Below are 17,400 nucleotides of genomic sequence, written 5' to 3'. Positions count from 1 at the left end.
ACTGGTAGGCAGGCTGGGCACACTACTGTTAGTAGTGGTTGTCTTAAACACACACATTGATCGTTATGAACATGATTACATTCATCAGATGCAACACAAATATTAAGGTCTCCAAGAGAGAGCTAAACATTTAAATAACCTGTCTTTGATCTTATTTTGCCATTCACGGTTTAAAGAATTGGAAGTGCACTGATAACTGACAATGCAGTTATCAGTGAAACTTGTTCATCCTAATACCTTCATTATGAATGAATTGTATTAACCATTTTAGATTGTTTTGGTCCATAAAATAGACTGAAAATAGTGAAAAATGTCCATCCCAATTTCTCAAAAGTCCAAGGTTGTCTATAAATGTCTTGTTTGTTCTAGCGAAACCCCAAAACATTTACTTTAATATATTGAACTGAAAAAAGCTTGAAAACTCCAGCTTGTGCAGTATTTTTGCACAATAAATTACTTAAATAATAATTAAAATAGTTACTGTAGTTGTGACATTTTTCTGTATATTGACACAATTATATGATATCATTGTGATATCAGTGGTATATGGACATAATATTATGTCCTTATACCAGTTTTAATTTCTGGAACAGTATTAATTTCTGGACCATATATTGAACTGTATCTTGAAGCAATTTTTTATATATCACAGTTTTATGTAGCAAACATTTTAATGCATATTTTTTAGGGAAAAAAACAGTATTACACAAAGGGTTTGCGGTTGTGGACCAGGGATAAGGAGGCTTTTGGAATAAGCATGGAGTTTTATCCCATGCAGGTAGGCACTGTAACCATGGAAAGGTTGGAAAGGAGTCACAGGCTCACTGTTGACATGCACTAATTCTGTGAAGCCAATTGAATGCATTTGCCCTCCGATGGCTGAGTGACCCAGCTTCAAAAACGTGGATATGGTCAACAGATTGAGTGGTGTTTGCCTTTCGGACACCGGGACTGTTCGCTCCAGTTAACACTGTTGTCACCAGGAAATGTTAGAGTGAACAATTACTGATAACAGATCTGAGAAGAACCAAGACAGCAAAGTTACCCAAAGACTAAAAACAGTCAGTCAGGAAGATACTTACACATGATTTTGTCAAGAACATAAAAAGACGTTAATGTAGGAAAGTCAAAGAAAGACAGGACCACAGGTATCAATGTAGATCAATGGAAGAAAAGCAAAGGATACAAATTGGTTTAAATGTGTTGGAGTTTTAGCCGTGGTTCACATGAAGAATCTAATGTAATGGCACAGAGTCTCTTCATATTACATTTTAAGAACAGTCTGGGGAGTGAGGCCTAAGGACATTACTTGTACTTAGTTGGAGTTAATACCCTTTTTATTAGGTAGGAGGATAGAGAATGATCTAAGGATGCATTTGTCTTCTTTGAGGCCTCCCTCTCCCTGTGCTTCTAAAAGTGATTTCCTGTCTCTATCTAGGTCAGTGTACAGGCTTTGTACATAAAGAAAGTGCAGTTTATTGTGTAGTCGGTCTAAATAAAACTACTACATTAGCAGACTTGTAAATATAATATCATTAGCTTTCATAGTTTAATAAAACTACAGGTCACAGCTTTGGATGTGAGACATTCAGTCATTAATAGTTTATAGTTTAGTGAATGCCATCAACTTGTTTGCCTTAACTCATTTGGCCGTAACAGATTCCTTTTAAATATGATCTGTGATCCAAGAGTCTTTTGGCCTGCGGGTTAATTGTGGCCTCGAGTTGACTTTAGTCCAAGTCCCATTGGGATACACTCACTTCCAAAAAATGAATTCCACAAAGACAAGGCTAAATTATCTCATAAAACTTGCTGATAAGCGAAGGGGATTTCACAGGTTTGCGACCCTAAATAAGTATTCGGTTTCAAACTGCCCCTGTGCACTCTCATGAACATTTTACATCTTATTTGGGCCTTTTCAATGAGGCAATAACATTTACTAAATACTAACCAGTGATTAAACAGATATCAGTTCAGTCATCGAGGCTGGATCGTCTTCATTGGCACATTATTTGCTTGTCATCTGATCTGTGTGATATTATCAGATCTGAATTGGTTTTAATAATCATGAGACAATCACGTTTTTTTGGTTCTCATTCATGAGTGCAACGCAGTGAGAGTGGGCATGCAGAAAGGTTGTCAGGCGCCAGTAAGTCGATCACTTCTGCTTAGTTTAACTAACTAATTTTATTGTTTTCTTTCTTTCTACTGTCCCTCAACAGATGGCTGCTCTGCTCACTGGTGTGCAAAATATTGATGAATATAGAAATATGTTTGAAATTCGGTCGTTTGCCAAAACAACAAAAGAGGTCAAAAGATTGCAATAAATTGAAAAGTTCAGTGTGGGTGTGGGGATAAATTGTGTATAAATGTAGTTTAAATCATATGGGACCCATCTGTGTTTGCACTGGGGAGTTCCTTTAAATAGCTGCATGCTCTGTTTAACATTGCGACAAACTCAGCATAATTTATACTCAGTGCCAGATTCTGAATTACTATCCATTAAATGTAATCTTATAATATTTTCAACATGCCTGCTATTCTACTTTGTGACACACCCCTTAACATGTGGACTGGTTTCACAAATTATTGGTGTAGACTAGTGTTAAGCAAATAAGGTTACTTAAAGAAATTAAACAGAGACTCATTTTAGGCATGCTATTCTATCTTAAAATGAAGAGCTTTGTCTTTGAAGGTCTTCTTTAGATAGCAATATAATGCTTTAGAGTAATGGAAAGAAAGTGCTTCATGGAAGCCGTACTACTTTTTCTTTATACATTACTGATTTCCCACAGTCAAATGTTAATTATTCCAGAATAAACCATTTCCCTGTAATGAATGTATTGAAGACATTATAATGTTCTAACAATGAATCCCTTAATCTCCTGCTTACATTTGTTAAACTTGGTAATCCAGGACTTCTATTTTCATCTTCTTCTTCTTCTTTTGCTGACCTGATGCAAAGTTTCACCCCAAATTAACCTCAGCAGGGCTTATGACGACAAAAAAAACAACTCAGCAGATTTAATCAGCCAGAATAAATGAAAACACCGTGTAATCTTTAGTCTTATTTGCCTGCAGTACGTTATCGTGGTTTGTGGTTTCCAACCTTTTTCCTTAAGGGACCATTTTCTATTGTTTAGTACTAACGCATTTTGTGTATACTTCCAAATAGTTTTATAGCCTTAACCTACATATTGAATGAGATAACGGCAGGAGGGTTTTTGTTAAACAAGATATTTTGATATAGCATTAGAGATTAGTTTTTGTTTTACTTTTATTTCAATTCTCTGCCTGTTTTATTAATTACTTGTACGTACTAAATAGCCTTTTTTAAATGTATTTGTACTGGTATACCTTTCTAAAGCAGAATTAAGTTATTTAGCAGATAGAGGGCTTTACATTGTCTGTGAGATATGAAAAACATCTATATAAAACTAAACAAAATTTGAATTAACCCTTGGTTTGGTTTTTCTTCATATAAATGAATTAAATTCAGAGATAAAGACCACATGTATATTCAAAAGAATAGAAAATAAATTGTCTTACACCATTTAAATCAAGGACTCATGACCCCTCCGTAAAGCTACAGTATGACGCACCACTTTTGGGGTCACGACCCTGAGGTTGAGAACTGATTTAGGGTTTACAGTATAACCGGCTCATTTAGCCTACTATGTTGACAGTTCAAAGAAGGTCATTTTCAAACAGCATACATTTAAGTTACTATAGCAAATTAGATTCACAGGTGAACATGTTTAGCCTATGTTAATCACTACCGTTCTGAAAAAAGGTTCTCCCACCATAATAACGTTAGCTTGAATTTTAGCTAGCTATTTGTCAATAAACCACTCCATTGACCAATCATGCAAAAAATAAATAACAATAGTAACTAATTTCAGTGAAGATTAGCAGTAAAACAAATGTTCTTCTTCGATGTCTTGAGGTGAGAAAAATGTCTAAAATGAACTTACTTTTCACGGTGAACACTTACATTAATTTAAGCTAATTTAAGTAACTTTGGTCAGCTCGAGACCTGAGTCCCCCTTTAACACTCCATACAGGGCGTGCTCTAGGACCCAGCGGTGCAGCTCCCATGAAGACTCCAGGCAGCAGATATTATGGCAGCGTTTACCTGCGCGCTACTGACGAACAACCGTAACCATTTAATCTAACCTACTGCATATTGTTTTTATAATATCGCACACATGCTGTGCTGTTGGTAGTCGTATCGTGACTGGTTCAGGAAGCTGCGGCTCATCTCTCAGCTGCTGATGGAGCACATCCGACTGCCAAAGGTAACCTCGGGTCTGGCTGCACTGATTAGCTACATTTCCGCACTGAACACCAGTGTCCCCTCAGCACAAACAGCCACGATCACTGCAGTATTAATGCAATTATGTAAATAAACAGGAATAATTAAAGGGTGTGTGCACAGTCGGCCACGTAGGCAGCCAGGGTCCTCCTGCTTTCAGCCATTGTGTGTGTGTGTGTGTGTGTGTGTGTGTGTGTGTGTGTGTGTGTGTGTGTGTGTGTGTGTGTGTGTGTGTGTGTGTGTGTGTGTGTGTGTGTGTGTGTGTGTGTGTGTGTGTGTGTGTGTGTGTGTGTGTGTGTGTGTGTGTGTGTGTGTGTGTGTGTGTGTGTGTGTGTGTGTGTGTGTGCATGCATGAACAGCTGTGTGAGTAGCTGAGGATGATGAGGCTGTCTCATGTTGTTATTGCTCTTCCTCCTGCAGGTGGACAATGTCAGGCTGCTGGACAGAATCTCTCCCAGAAGAAGTAGAGTGGGCACCCTCTATCTGACAGCCACACACACCATCTTTGTGGAGAACGAGTCTGGAGTGCGCAATGAAACATGGGTAGGCAGTCGCACAAATATTGAGTAAAAACAGTGAAGGCCTCACATTTAAGGAACAATGCACATGCTGTTGACAATACATTATGTTTTTTTAGGTTGTCACTGTGCATCCATGCTGTGTTTGCAGCATAAATAAGCAACACAAGGCCCATATTGACCTTCCATATCTCTTCCCAGGTGCTTCACAGTTTGGTGTGCAGTTTGGAGAAACAAGCCGCCACAGCCTCAGGATCTTCTCTGCTCATTCACTGCAAGAACTTCCAGGTCCTAAACTTTGTCATCCCCAGAGAGCGGGAGTGCCATGATGTCCACCTGTCCCTACAGAGACTCTCCCAGCCAGGTAACCTTTATGCGGTGTAAACAGGCAGGGATTTTGGGCCCCACGAAAATATATCACATTGGTTACTTAAATATTTTTTTCTTAATGTACTAAAATAGTTTGGGCCCCTGTCAGTCCCTTAGAATTGTCCTAACTTTTCACCCCCTTACGGCGCCCCTGGGTGTAAATCCCACATTTCACACTTCAAAATTATATTGACTCTTGTTTTCTGTTGCAGAGCGTCCCGATGAGCTGTATTGCATCTCCTATAAGCCTAACATTGATGCCGAGGAGAGACGGCAGGAATGGGACTTTTTGGACCTGAGGGCTGATTACCGCAGAATGGGGCTGCCAAACTCCCTGTGGAAACTCTCCTCTGTCAACCAACACTACAAGGTTAGTTAGCTGACCTCTGATTATTTTTATCCCAATATGGACATTGCAGAAGTTTGGAATTCTGTTTTGTTTTTCTCAAAGGTGAGTGACACGTACCCAGCTGACCTGTTTGTGCCTGAGTCGGCCACACCTCCGGTCATCGTGGGGAGCTCCAAGTTCAGAAGCAGAGGCCGATTTCCTACTCTGTCCTACTACTCCAAAGAAAATCATGTAAGTTGACAACATACATTTGCTTTTTATATTTTCCATATTCTCCCTGTGACAACTTGAGTTAATTTAAAGAGTCCAATACATTTATCAAGCTCTGACAGTGATGTGTAGGGTTTGTAGCAACCCTGAACAAGCAAAGTAGTAAATAAGATAACATGTAGATAAGATATGTTATATTAAGATGCAACATGTCATTATCACAACATTTATTTTTCGCTGGCTTTAATTGAAAAAAAAGTAAATATTACGTAACTAGCAGTAAAAATGTAAAACGTTTGCTGATATTTTATCAAATAAAGCCTGAAATAATAAAAGGTGTAACAGTTGATTTGTATTGCAACAGTGTTAGTTTAGTATACTTTTCTCAGTTTGTCTACATGTACTTCTTCTACAACACAGCCTGACTACAGGAAAATATGAGACTTTGTTTCTGTGAAGATGGAGGGCAAAACTGTTTGTCCATTTCAGTTATTATTAATCAAATAAAATTGGCTTGTTTCATGGCAACATCTTATCTCGCCAAGGTAACAGGAATAGACATGCAACTACAGATTACTAAAATACATAGGACAGAAAATATATATCAATAAAAATAAGGAACCTATTTGAAAGAAATCTCTCAGCTCTGTAATTTATTTATTTTTCATCTACAATCACCATAATAAGCCTGAATTTTGTAACACAAGAGAGAAGCTCATGGATTCTAAACAGGCACTTTGTCAAGCGTACAAGCGCTCCTCCGAGGAGACGTCTACTCTGTCTTTAAATCAAACCATTAAATGAATTCCATTTTCTATATTTGAATCAGGAATAAGCCATGACATTTGTAATCCCTTCTATTAACCCTCAACCGGACAGTTGGGAGTGCTTTATGAGTGTGAGGTCAGCTTCCCAGGGTTCGGGTCCTGCGTGAGGAGCTCAGTTCGTACAAAGGGGCTCCGCTCTGGTTAAAGAAGGGAGACTCGCACAACAGCAGTCTCTGGGCCTTTCCCCTGTGGCTATTAAATTGAGATTGTTTGGTTGATATTTAATTGAAATAGAAAATGCAGGGAAAGAAAAAGCACTGTGAATTTGTATTCTCCCTGATTCTCACATTTTGGATTTTCTTTATTTCTCAATGTCAACCAAAGTAATAATTCTTAAAGTATGAGGAGAGCAAACATTCCTGTTTGAAGCTGAGTGCCTCTTGCCTCCTCCCAGGCTGCCATCTGCCGCAGCAGCCAGCCCCTGTCAGGTTTCAGCGCTCGATGCCTGGAGGACGAGCAGATGCTGGAGGCCATCTTGAGGTCCAATCCCCGCAGCGACTTCATGTATGTGGTGGACACCAGGCCTAAGGTGAGCCCTTTGTGCCTAAGGAACAGCCTGTGTAAATACAACCCTTACAGTACTATGCTGTGTGTTCAGGTGGGCTTTGTTTTCTATACTGCCAGCTGGGTGTGCTCGCCTTGAGCCTTGAAAACATCCTGGCTATTTGCTTGTTGAATCAAATGTTATGTAACAGGCTTTTGAAATACTTTTTGTCTCAAAAAAGTATGTTTAATTCTGCAGATAGCTGTAACAATCTTTCAAAAATGTATGCAAGCACCAAAACGTCCATGTTCATCCCTCTGGGGATGCTAATGTAAAAAATAAACCTGTTGGCCACCATTTTCCAAGATGGCCACCATCTCCAAGATATTTTAAACACTGGATCAATTTTGGGAATTTGGTATTGAATTATTTGTTTTGACTACTGGGAGGTCAAATTTACAATTTAAGAACATTCTTCAGAGCTTTTTTTTGTCATTTTTAAATAAAAAATGTTAAAATGTGTGGCTTATTAGGAAGCATTGTGCCACTAAAGCACAACATAAGTTACTGAACACCATGATCTCACAAGTACTACCTCTACCACTACACTCCTAAACCCAAACCGATTACGAGACATGTGTGGCTACCCTGTTTTCGATTTGCAGATTTTTTGGATTTGATGGCTCAGATATGGTAAAAATACCTGATACCTGAATTGTAGTTTGAATTTGTTTGTACAGTACTAGGTCAAAAATGTATGTTTTAACACCAAGATCCTTCATACATGGCAAAAAATGACACTTCTAAACCATCATTGGTGGCTAACTTGGATTTTTGAGTGGCAACAGGCTTTTTCAAAAGTGTACCTGGAAGGAGGATTCAATTTTAGTTCCACTTTTGAAAGATTTCCCTTTTTTTGAAAGATTCTGGCAATCCAAAATATATCAAATGTATTTTTCAGCTGAATGCAATCGCAAACCGAGCTGCAGGAAAAGGATACGAAAACGAAGACAACTACTCCAACATTAAATTCCAGTTCATCGGTATCGAGAACATCCACGTGATGAGAAACAGCCAACAGAAAATGATGGAAGGTAATTATCCAATCCTTACTGCAAGGGTTTCTCTCAATGATTTTAGATGTATTTACTGTTAAAGCTCCAGCATAGCATTCATCACCGTGTCAGAAATATTTCACCACATCAATGTTTGCAAAACGAAATGTATATTTTCTGGCATTGTCTTGTTTAAAGTCCGCTGCTTCTTCACATTACTATAGCAGAGCGGGACCCCACGCTACCCCTGTGGCTATCAGGCCTCAAAAGCCCACAGGAGAATTTCTGGGTATTGTGCAGGGGTGCTCCTAGGAAGACTTTGAATCCATCTGGATTTTTTTTCTGAGCTATTTTGGTTTCCCGGAGTGGACAATCCGGGACCTTATCCCCCAAAGAGAGACCAAGGGCGTGAGAATTATGCGATTTCAAGTCAGAAAACGTATAACTGCTCTTAGTTGTGATAACTCTGTGCCCCCTGGCAGGACAAGGGAAGTCTTTAAATGCTGGAGACTGCCCCTCAGAGCCCGTCTGACTCCCTACCCTCTACTCTGCACACTTCAATGAGATTCCAAAGACCCCCTGGCTGGAAGCATTAGCTCAAATATTTCTTCAGAGTGGAAGTCTGCCCTACTAGTGTTATGGAAGGTTGAATGAACCCACTCACCTGTGTGCTCTCCCATTTGTGACCTCAGAGCACTTTTACAGGTCAGCACACTGATAAGGTGTCGGCAAAAAATAATTTGTCTCCTATGTCAACAGCCTAATGAGTGAGGAGTGAGCAGATGTTTTTATCGGTTATCTAAACAAGTGTCTAAATTACGAATGGCAATGTGATAAATCGTCCTGAGCAAATACAATGTCATCCAAGGAGAAACAGGTTCACGTCACCCCGCGAGTCAACTTGCAAATATTTACATTGAACCCTGACGATGGAAAAAATAATAATTTTAGGTTTCAGATTTACAATATAAACAAACAGAATGCAGGAAGCCTTATGGTGCAGAAATGGATTTGTATTTGTGTGCCTTGACTGGGATATTTTTCTTTAAGAATCGCTTTTATCCAACATGTATGTACTAAAATACCTAACAATAATATGAAGAGTCTACCAGAGGCCAGTACTACGAAGCTGGTTCAACCTAACCTGGATATGTTTGAGTTAGCCGGTTGGCCTAATCCAAAACATACGCGCTTTCGCTAAACGGTACTACGAAGCGGGTTATCAAGTAGATCGCTCAAGCCAGCCGTGCCCTATCTAGTTAGGTGCGCGTTCACATGAAAGGGGTGGTATTTGGAGCATTCGACCAATCACAAACATGGAGAAGCGTACTGACAGCGCAGCGTCGTACTTCCTGAATGAAAAGTCAACTATAATATTAGACAAATATGAAGAAGTTAAACTTTAAACATCCATGACTTAAACACTTTATCCAGGATAAAAGCCACATAGCTGCACCTGCAAGGTGAATACAGTTGGTAAAAGAAAAAGTGTTTGAATGCGTACATTAACAGGTTTATGATATCACTGCCCCGTCTAAGACACAATCTGACTTTAATTACATTTGACTCGAGTGTTTCGTCAACTTAATGTGTTGCTTAAAATAATACTTCTGCATACAGTATGTGACACTGAGTGTTGCACGGCCAGATACGGCTCAGCTGACTCAGATAAGGAAATATATGATGTGATATGCCGCGGACTGTACTTAATGTTACTTTGATCCGGTTACTTATGTTGTGGCAGATATTTAAGTAAGCTTTCTTAACGCTAATGTTTTAATAGTCAGATTGCTCTGAAGATGGGAGGTGATACTCTATTAATGTTCACGTTCACACAGTCGGTGATTTTTGCCGGCCGTCTTTCCTGCAACGGCAGCTTTTCTGTATTTCCTTTCTCCTGTAATATGACTTGATCACTTTAAACTCCGCACACTGAGCTCTGATTGGTCAGCAGGCAGTGCTTTCACTGAGTTGAGCTCTTAGCCTGCAACCTAACCTGCTCCGGGGCAGGTTAGCCTCACAGCATAAGTTACCATGGAGATCTAGCCTGCTAAAAAGAGAACCAGCTTCGTAGGACCGGAAACCCCGAGTTTTCCCTGAAGTTAGCCGGCTAAGCGAAAATCCTGCTTCGTAGTATACCCCCCTGGTGTACTCACGTACAGTGGTTCTCTTGCTTTTTTTACTCGTCTCGTGTAGAGAAAGATACAATATAAAGAGATAAGTCCTGTGGACAGGGGATCACCAAAGTTAGTAGGATTCATCCTCAGAGAAACATGAATATCATTTCAAATTTTCATGGGAATCCGTTCAACAACTGTTGATCTCTCTGGACTAAGTGTTGACAGACTGGGGTCCAAATTATCCATTATGTTAAAAGCTGAAGAAAATCTGTTTTTAATTGAACCCTGTGTGGCATACTGTGCTGATATTCCCAATACATGTGCAGTCTTGGAGGTTGTCAGTGCTGTGAATGTTAGGTTTAATAAAGTACAATGATCAGGTATGCTCCCTGTTTCCTGCCAGTGAGACAGCTGTGTTGTGCTTACAGTGTGTGAGCTGCGCTCCCCCTCCATGTCCGACTTCCTGGAAGGACTGGAGAGCTCTGGCTGGCTGAAGCACATCAAAGCTGTTTTGGATGCAGGCATCTTCATCGCTAAGGTGTGTGTGTGTGTGTGTGTGTGTGTGTGTGTGTGTGTGTGTGTGTGTGTGTGTGTGTGTGTGTGTGTGTGTGTGTGTGTGTGTGTGTGTGTGTGTGTGTGTGTGTGTGTGTGTGTGTGTGTGTGTGTGTGTGTGTGTGTGTGTGTGTGTGTGTGTGTGTGTGTGTGTGTGTGTGTGTGTGTGTGTGTGTGTGTGTGTGTGTGTGTGTGTGTGTGTGTGTGTGTGTGTGTGTGTGTGTGTGTGTGTGTGTGTGTGTGTGTGTGTGTGTGTTATCGTCTGTAAGTTGCAACTAATGAGACGCACCCAAAAAAAAAACTGTATGTGCAAACTAGATCATGCAATACATTTTTATGGGACCGTCAAAGATCTACATTAAATAGGATGGATAAAATAATAGCAGTATAAGACAAAGCACCTCAAACAGCCTCCAAAAGGAGTATTTCATATGGCTCCCCTCTTCGTGTGCCTCTGGGTCCCCCTCGCATGCTGTGTGTTGTGGGTGTGTCTGTGTCAAGGAACGGAGACAGACAGACAGACAGTGCTGTTTTTAATATAGCTTTGGCACGAATAGCCTATACTGTGATCATTTAATTATTCTGGTTTTTTTGGGCTGTTTCCTCGCAATGCAAATGTTAGGTGGCTGGGGACCACCGGGGTTAGCTTCTGGGGTGCCTCCTGTAAATATATATATATATATATATATATATATATATATATATATTTAATTTCAATGGATTACTGGCAGAAACTCAGATTTGTTTTCATTTTGAAATTCCTCCGATGCAATATTGTTGATAATATCTGGAGAACACGTCTTCACAAGGCCTTCATTGGGGTGATTTACCAGGTTTATCTAAAGTTGAGCTTTAGAAATATAAAAATGCTTTTTGACTGCAGTCGTTATTTTTCAATATATTATTATTTTACAGATTTTTGTTCATGCAATGCACAGTGCTTAAATTGACTGAATGAGTTTGTGTGTGTGTGTGTGCAGGCTGTTGCAGAGGAGGGGGTCAGTGTCCTGGTGCACTGCTCAGACGGGTGGGACCGCACCGCTCAGGTTTGTTCAGTGGCCTGTGTGCTGCTGGACCCTCACTACAGGACCCTCCGAGGACTCATGGTAGATAATAAACCTTTACCCTTTTTTATTTAAGTTACAGTGTAGAACTGAATTTTTGAGAAGCATCGTAAATGTCACATACCTGTCTGCTACACTCTGTATCTTATTCTAAAGTTCAGTTATGAAAGTGGGAATATGATACCGAGTGTACCAAAGGCTGTATCTAATGGAAGTCCTGTGAGGCTTGTTCCTCTAATCAGTATAGTTTAGGCAGGGTAACTTGGATTCCACTAAGCCTAATAGACAAGCCTGTTTTTCTGAATTTGCCCTTTAATTTGGGGGAAAATCACCCCACACAGAGGGTGAGGAGGTTCAGTCATTCTGCAGGATTACCTTTGCAATATGTCTTAAGATTTACAGAGCTGGAAGGGAAGTCATTTTCGGAGAAAAACCTCAACGATACGAGAAAAAATATTCTCTGAGATTATTAAATCCTTCATTTGTAAGAAAAAAAAGAAAATTATCTCATAGTAAAGTCGCAAATTCCCAGATAGGTTATGTAACCACTTTGAAAGCTTGGATTGCACAGACATTTGTTTCTTGGAATATTATCCCCCCCAGCTCTGTCATTGTTTGCATTTATTTAACCATTCATTGTTTTAATTTTTTTCTACTCCAAGGTTCTAATTGAGAGAGACTGGATCTCATTTGGACACAAGTTCTCTCACAGGTTTGACTCTTAAATATTACTTTCCTAGCGTCTTTGATGTCTAGTTTTGATCTAACCGTTGTGTCCTCCTCTCCAGATGCAACCACCTGCAGGGAGACCCTAAAGAGGTCTCTCCGGTCATCGACCAGTTCCTGGAATGCGTCTGGCAGCTCATGGAGCAGTTCCCCTGCGCCTTTGAGTTCAATGCGAGGTTCCTCATTACCATTCACAGCCACATCTACTCCTGCCAGTACGGCAACTTCATTGGCAACAACCAGCGGGAGAGGACAGAGCTGGGGTGAGATTTAAACCTGCCGCCACCATCACTTTCTTTTCCTTTTCACAGCACAGACATCTTGTCAGTGAGAGGAGACTGAGTGCTGAAGAGGAGTGTCAGTTGAACAGTTTATCACCAGGATTATGCAAATTGAGACGACTCTTGCTAGAAACCAACCAAAAGATGTTTTCTAAATCCATGTTGTTCCTGCATACTCCATGATTTGATTCTGTCTTTATCTCTTTACATTCATACAGACTGCGAGAGAAGACTCACTCTCTTTGGAGTTATCTGTGGATGAACCGGGCCGACTACATCAACCCTCTGTACCGACCCGACCACAGCCAGACTCAGGGGCTCCTCCGGCCCTCCACCGCCCCCTACTGCTTTAAGTAGGTCCTCACAAATAGTGACAACACATGCATCTGAGGTTTAAGATCTGGTATCTCCTGTTACTTGTATGTTTAAAAAACACTATGAAGCAAAGGCTGGAAATATAATTGATGTTTTAAGCTATTTACACATCAGTTGTGCTTTGTCCTTGCAATTAATACATTAAGGGATTTCTGTCATTAATACTTTACACAGGACTGAGAGGGTCACACATGTAAATATATATATGAAATATTACAGAAATGTGATAATAGTGCTATGAAATATCTTCTACAAATATAACTAACAGCTACAATAAAGTGATCTGATGGAAAAAATAATATATTCTCTCAGACTTCAGATGTATTAAAAGATGGAGTCCTGCCATTACTACAGTAATACAGTATCATACTAGTAGCTCCACCTTCCCTATACACATTATCACACAATTATCCACAATGGTGAATATGTTTTTATTAGTTGCTAAAACTGTACTGAAAACACAGGAAAAAAAACGTTTAAATATTTCAAAATAATATTCTATTCAATAATAATAATTTGGGAATTTCTTTATGCTTTTTTGCATCTTCCACAAAATGATGGTAACCAAGGCTAATGAGTTTGACCTATACTTAGAGATTAGATAATAAAATCAAAACGCCAAACTTTATTCTCCTTTCAACATGGAAGAAGGTGGTCGAAACCAAAACCACTCCTTCTGTTCTTACCTTTCACAATAAAAGCCAAAAAAAAGGTACACGGTGTAGCTGTGTACCAGAGGGAACTTCACTTTGCTAAAAGACAAAGTGTATAAATAGTTGGATGCATTGTTCGTTCTGAAAAATTTGCTGGCATCAAATTCTTCAAACCATTTTCAAATGTTTTCCGGCATATTTACAGGCAAGTATTTTGAATTTCCAGGCCTTCTTATTTCAGAGTTGAATATCTTTTGCTTGGTTCAGGTTTTGGAGAGCACTGTACAACCGCTTTGACCGGGGGATGCACCCTCGACAGTCTGTAGAGGATTACCTGAGCGCCATCCAAGAGGAGACTCAGCAGCTGGAGGAGCAGCTGGCTTCACACAAACAGGTAGGACATGGCTATAAATCCATGCTGCTTGATATTTTCAAGAGGTTACTGCAGGGTTTTTCCTCGTTATAGAAAATAACTGTAGTCTTCATGCCTTGTATCATCAATAGAAGATCGCCCAGTTGGAGCAGGAGCAGGAGTGGAGCGTTCCCCAGAAAGCAGTCCCCTTTGATAAGAGCCCCACAGGGTGGACGTTCTGTAACAATCTGGCCAACACCCCTCAGGACTACACCGGGGGCTTCTTCACAAGCAGCCCCTGTCAGCCCAGAGCACCAATCACCCTCCAAACCGAGGAGTCCAACAAAACATCCGAATCCATCCTCTCCAACGGCAGCGACCAGGAGTCGGGGATCGCAGACGTGAGCTGTCGTTCCCCCCTCAGCGAGGACAGCACCAGGGACCCCGACTCGGATGAGGCTGCCTACTCAGCCTCCTGAGCACATGTAGCATTTGGTGGAAGGTGTAGCAGCGAGCAGCCGTCCACTGTGCCACTGGGCAAACACTACTGTACCTATTACTTCCTGTCTCAAGGCAAAATTAGCTGACCATATTTAACTTCTTACCCTCTTATCCTGGGGAAGATTCTCAAAGGTGCACAGAAAGTAAATACAAAACACAATAACCAGTTAAATGTCAGAGGCATTTCAAATAAACTATCAACCAGATCAAGATAAGAACAATTGTGAACAATTCAATACAAATGTAAGCCAGAGTGTCTCGTCAAATTCATGATGAGCCATGTAGACGTGTGCTTGCTTTTTATGGTCTTCCATACATTTTTATTCATTAGCAATTCTGCTTTAAACCTTACTGTGTAATAGTCAACAGAGGGACTTTGGTAATCTGTTTTCAAAGCAACATTTAACATATAACAGAGCTCCAAAGACACTCAATTATCATCAAGTTGCATTGTTTGCACTTTAAGATAGCAGAATAATACAATCAATTATAAATTAGAACATTCATGAACAGATCGAACAATGCCACATGATTTAAAAAAAGTAAATTAAGATAAAAGAGAAATCCTGACTCAAGCAAATCAACAAAGATAGAAAAAAACCAGAATATGCTGTCGACACATGGTACTTGGCATTCAGAATCTATGTAGCAATATTTGCAAATATTAACTTGTTCTGTTGTGGGTTTTTTAGTGAATTTAGAGTTACACCTTAATAGCCACTGCTGGAAATGTGTCAAGTTTCAACCCCAAAGCGACTGAACTAAACTCACTTGGCACACCACAGGGACCTCTGCTGGGTTCTCGAGTCATTACACTACAATAGCCGCCTAGGTATTTCAACTTTATACACAATATCTTGTGAAATTACTCTCCAAGTCATGACAAATTGTCTTTGAATTGATTTTAAAAAGGGCAACAATAAATATTTTTCAATAATATTTCAACACCAGATTTGCTGTGGACAAACCAAACATCTTACCAAAGGGAATCAAATACTGGTTTATATATTGGTTTGTGTTTAGTGATAGGACGACTCATTACTGCACCAGCAGAGACGAGCATGTGAACACGGATATACTGACTGACTTCTTTTTTTTTTTTATTCTCCCTCTTGTGTTAAAATAGCTAATTTCAATGCAAAATACCTGCACTCCAATACTGCAAATGAACAATGCAAATATGATCAATTAAGCATGCTAAGATATGTTTGTACTATGATGTTTGTTTGTTTGTTTTTGACTCCTTGCTTTAATGCATGTTGTTTTTATAGTCTAAAACGGAGTTCTGAAAGGAAAGAGAGAAAGAGCTTTGTATTGTATTATTGAGTTTATGTGTTCAAGTGGAATAAGAGCCACATTTGTTAAACTGATACAAATGCAGCATTGTGTTATTTGTGTAAATGTTCTTTTTAAATAAATAAATAAATGTATTGTCAATTGTATTTTTTTCTATAAGAGACAGATTACCCAAATGAACATCTGAATATTATCTGAATTCCTGCAAAATAAAACAAAAACGACCTGTACTGTATGGCTGTTTGTTTTTGTCATTTCAGTGACCCGACCCTTTAAAGAATGTATCAATCATTTGTTTATAGTATACTGTGTATTTTAAAATACTGCAAATAAACAGCTGAAAGTACACATACATGAATTTCCACACAAAAAAGAAATGTCAAATTTTATGAACAAGCTATTTTATTTATTTATACTCTAAACATTAATTTGCAGCTGTGTCTTTCTTGTTGAACTTTCTCAATATAGTAGCCTTGATGCAAGAAAATAACATTCAAACTGTCCAAACTGCATTTACAGAATAAGCCTAAATTCCAATACACAAGTTATTGAGCCGTTTCCGCTCTACATCCTGAACTCCTCCCTTCGATGCAATGCACTTCCGTTTTGGCGGACTGGGTTTGTTTTGCTAGCTAGCTCCGTTGTGCCGACAAAGCACTGATATCGCAGAGACAAAGAGGATATAACAATTACAACATGAAGAAAAGTGGTTCGGGAACTACGTGTGCGGTAGTTGGTTGCAATCACTCGAGAAAGCACCTGAACGAGTGGTTAGATAGAGAGTGCTACGACCACAAACCAGCACCCAGCACCCAGCCATGTTGTTCATTAAATACAGATAAACACAACAAATACTGCATGCATTGTATTTTTTAATATTATATATGAATATTTTCATAGTGATGTAATTGTGTGGGCTGCTTTTATATTTTAATTTGTAATACCTGTTAGGATTAAACATGTGATCTTTCTTGTTGAAGACATTTCTTTAGTTTCCTCTCAACAATTAATTAATTCAGTGTTATTTATGTACAGTATGAGCTTAATATGAATGATGAACTGTGTTAAAATAAATTGTAGCACTCTAAGGAACATATGAAATGCAATAATGCAATAACAGTGCAATAATGAAATTAAATTACATCAAACTTTATTTTCATTCAAACAGTACAGGCACATATGATATATTGCACAGCATAAAGAGATCATGTAAATTGTGCATTATGTAAACAACAGACAACTGTTGGCTCCTGTGGGCATGACCTAAATAAGGCAGTTTATTTTGGTTTTATGCTGGGCCACGTCGTCATGTTACCCTCCCAGTTTTGCACTGAATTCGGGTGGGGGAGAGTA

General features: G+C 39.4%; 1 protein-coding gene across 1 annotated transcript; it reads left to right on the top strand.

Annotated features, from left to right (window-relative positions):
* Nucleotides 1-4,058: 4,058 nt before the first annotated feature.
* On the top strand, nt 4,059-16,188 carry mtmr7a (myotubularin related protein 7a). Its single transcript, XM_079671592.1, has 14 exons — nt 4,059-4,298; nt 4,736-4,858; nt 5,035-5,197; nt 5,415-5,572; nt 5,654-5,782; nt 6,983-7,117; nt 8,034-8,166; nt 10,676-10,785; nt 11,780-11,905; nt 12,526-12,575; nt 12,652-12,852; nt 13,089-13,223; nt 14,166-14,292; nt 14,403-16,188. The coding sequence occupies exons 1-14, from the start codon at nt 4,275-4,277 to the stop codon at nt 14,727-14,729; spliced, it is 1,941 nt and encodes a 646-aa protein (XP_079527718.1). The 5' UTR covers nt 4,059-4,274; the 3' UTR covers nt 14,730-16,188.
* The last annotated feature ends 1,212 nt before the right edge of the window (nt 16,189-17,400 follow it).

This window comes from Notothenia rossii, assembly GCF_949606895.1.
Source record: "Notothenia rossii genome assembly, chromosome: 3".
Classification (NCBI taxonomy): Eukaryota; Metazoa; Chordata; class Actinopteri; order Perciformes; family Nototheniidae; genus Notothenia; species Notothenia rossii.
The sequence above is the reverse complement of the archived record's forward strand: the minus strand, read 5'-3'. Positions and strand labels throughout refer to the sequence as shown.

Excerpts from the sequence above, each read along its gene's own strand:
- mtmr7a (XM_079671592.1), top strand. The coding sequence starts at position 4,275 with ATGGAGCACATCCGACTGCCAAAG. Across the intron at positions 4,859-5,034 it reads GAGTGCGCAATGAAACATGG|GTGCTTCACAGTTTGGTGTG; the intron begins GTAGGCAGTCGC and ends ATCTCTTCCCAG. Across the intron at positions 13,224-14,165 it reads ACCGCCCCCTACTGCTTTAA|GTTTTGGAGAGCACTGTACA; the intron begins GTAGGTCCTCAC and ends TGCTTGGTTCAG.